Genomic DNA, 2,265 nt, shown 5'->3' on the forward strand with positions numbered 1-2,265 from the left:
GAGAGGCTAACCCTCTCTGAACGTGATGATTTCCCCCTGGAACAGTCCCAGGATGAGTCCCTGAAACGGTTATTTGAACAGGTTCAGACCATCGACGGACAGCCTCTCCATCCATCCCGACCGTCCGCTCTCGTATCCCTATTTTGCTGTTTTAAAAGAGCGGTTGTACCGAGTGACACAAGAAACTCAGACAAAGCAGGATACAACCCAATTGTTGGTACCTAAAAGCCGTCGGGAAATGCTTTTCCAGGCGGCTCATTGTAATCCAATGGCGGGACATTTAGGACAGGCAGCGACACTAAATCGTCTCATGGCCCGATTCTTTTGGCCTGGCATTCACGAGAATGTGCGCAGGTGGTGCGCAGCTTGTCGTGAATGTCAGCTGGTAAACCCATTGGCCTCCCCAAAAGCGCCTTTGCACCCTTTACCGCTAATGCAGGCCCCCTTTGAGAGAATTGGTATGGACCTCATCAGGCCATTTGAACGGTCGGCACGCGGGCATCGCTTTGCGTTAGTCCTAGTGGATTATGCAACACGATACCCTGAAGCAGTCGCGCTTTGCAACATTTCGGCGAAAAGTGTGGCGGGCGCGCTGTTTCGGTTAATCTCCCGAGTGGGAATCCCAAAGGAGATTCTCACCGATCAAAGCACGGCGTTCATGTCACGTACGTTACGCGAACTGTACGGATTATTGGGCATTAAGTCGATTCGCACCAGCGTCTACCACCCACAAACAGACGGTCTGGTGGAACGGTTTAATCGCAAGTTGAAAACCATGATTCAGAAGTTCTTTCACGAAGACGCCAAAAATTGGGACAGGTGGCTGGAACCCCTCTTGTTCGCTGTGCGGGAGGTCCCCCAAGCCTCCACGGGGTTCTCCCCCTTTGAGCTTCTCTATGGGCGTCAGGGTGCTAGACGTCCTGAGAGAAACTTGGGAGGACGGGCCTTCAGAAAGCCAAAATGAAATTCAATATGTGCTGGACCTGAGAACAAAACTCCACACCTTGGGGCGGCTGTCGATGGAGAATTTGTTACAGGCCCAGGACAGGCAGAGCCGGCTGTACAACAGGGGGTCCAGGCTGCGTAAATTTGCACCGGGAGAGAAAGTGCTTGTATTGCTCCCTACATCTTGCTCTAAATTACTCACCAAGTGCCAAGGACCCTTTGAGGTCACACGGCGAATTGGGGATCTTAATTATGAGGTCGTTCGGACAGATAGGAGCGGGGCACGTCAGATTTATCACCTCAACCTCCTAAAAAAATGGAGTGAGGCGGAGTCAGTGATGCTAGCGACGGTGGTGAGTGGGGAGGAGGATCTCGGGCCAGAGGTAAATACTAAACGGCAATCTCTAGCTTTGGCTCCAGGGGGAGATCACCTCTCGCCCTCACAGCTCGCTGACGTAGCCAAGCTACAGGCAGAGTTTGCGGATGTGTTCTCGCCCCTACCTGGTCGAACGGACCTCATTGATCGGCTGGGTGCAGCTTGTTTTTATTCAACACTGGATTTATCTAAAGGATACTGGCAGATCCCCTTATCACCTCTATCCAAAGAAAAAACAGCCTTCACCACGCCGTTCGGATTGTACCAATTCGTTACTCTTCCGTTCGGGTTGTTCGGGGCGCCGGCCACGTTTCAGCGCCTCATGGATAAGATTCTTCGGCCACATGCGACATATGCTGCTGCTTATCTAGATGATATTACTATTTATAGTAATGACTGGCAGCGGCATATGGAGCATGTGTGGGCTGTACTGAGAGTGCTGAGAAGGGCCGGACTGACGGCCAACCCGAAGAAGTGTGCGGTTGGGCGGGTGGAGGTTCGGTATCTGGGCTTCCACTTGGGCCACGGGCAGGTGCGTCCCCAAATTAGTAAGACGGCAGCAGTTGCGACCTGCCCGAGACCCAAGACTAAAAAGGAGGTGAGGCAGTTCCTGGGGCTGGCGGGATATTACAGAAGGTTTGTACCTAATCATTCGGACCTCACCAGCCCGCTGACTGACCTTACTAAAAGGGAAGCTCCAGACCCGGTCCAGTGGACGGAGCTGTGCCAGCAGGCTTTCACCCAGGTAAAGGTTGCTCTGTATGGCGGACCGCTTCTGCACTCTCCTGATTTTTCTCTCCCCTTCTTGCTGCAGACGGACGCATCGGACAGGGGGCTTGGAGCGGTCCTGGCCCAGGAGGTAGAGGGTGAGGAACGGCCGGTGCTATACATCAGTCGTAAGCTCTGTAGCGAATCAGCTCATGGAAAATATGAATAATTAACCA

General features: G+C 53.0%; 2 protein-coding genes across 4 annotated transcripts in view; one reads left to right on the forward strand and one right to left on the reverse strand.

Moving 5' to 3' along the window:
* Window positions 1-2,265, reverse strand: part of LOC107559735 (atrial natriuretic peptide receptor 2) — an 83,610-nt gene that overhangs the window by 7,380 nt on the left and 73,965 nt on the right. The gene's annotated exons all lie outside the window — the stretch shown is intronic.
* Window positions 1-2,265, forward strand: part of LOC107559736 (uncharacterized mitochondrial protein AtMg00860-like) — a 20,314-nt gene that overhangs the window by 967 nt on the left and 17,082 nt on the right. Inside the window, exon 1 of one of the 2 annotated variants that reach the window (XM_016243661.1) lies at window positions 1,476-2,066. The exons of the other annotated variant lie outside the window; for it this stretch is intronic. Within the exon in view, the coding sequence (XP_016099147.1) occupies window positions 1,644-2,066 (423 nt within the window). The 5' untranslated portion in view covers window positions 1,476-1,643. Of the gene's footprint in view, window positions 1-1,475; window positions 2,067-2,265 lie in introns of those variants that run through there. 2 annotated transcript variants of the gene reach the window in all.

This window comes from Sinocyclocheilus grahami, unplaced genomic scaffold (genome assembly GCF_001515645.1).
Source record: "Sinocyclocheilus grahami isolate Dianchi unplaced genomic scaffold, SAMN03320097.WGS_v1.1 scaffold696.1, whole genome shotgun sequence".
NCBI classification, from domain to species: Eukaryota; Metazoa; Chordata; class Actinopteri; order Cypriniformes; family Cyprinidae; genus Sinocyclocheilus; species Sinocyclocheilus grahami.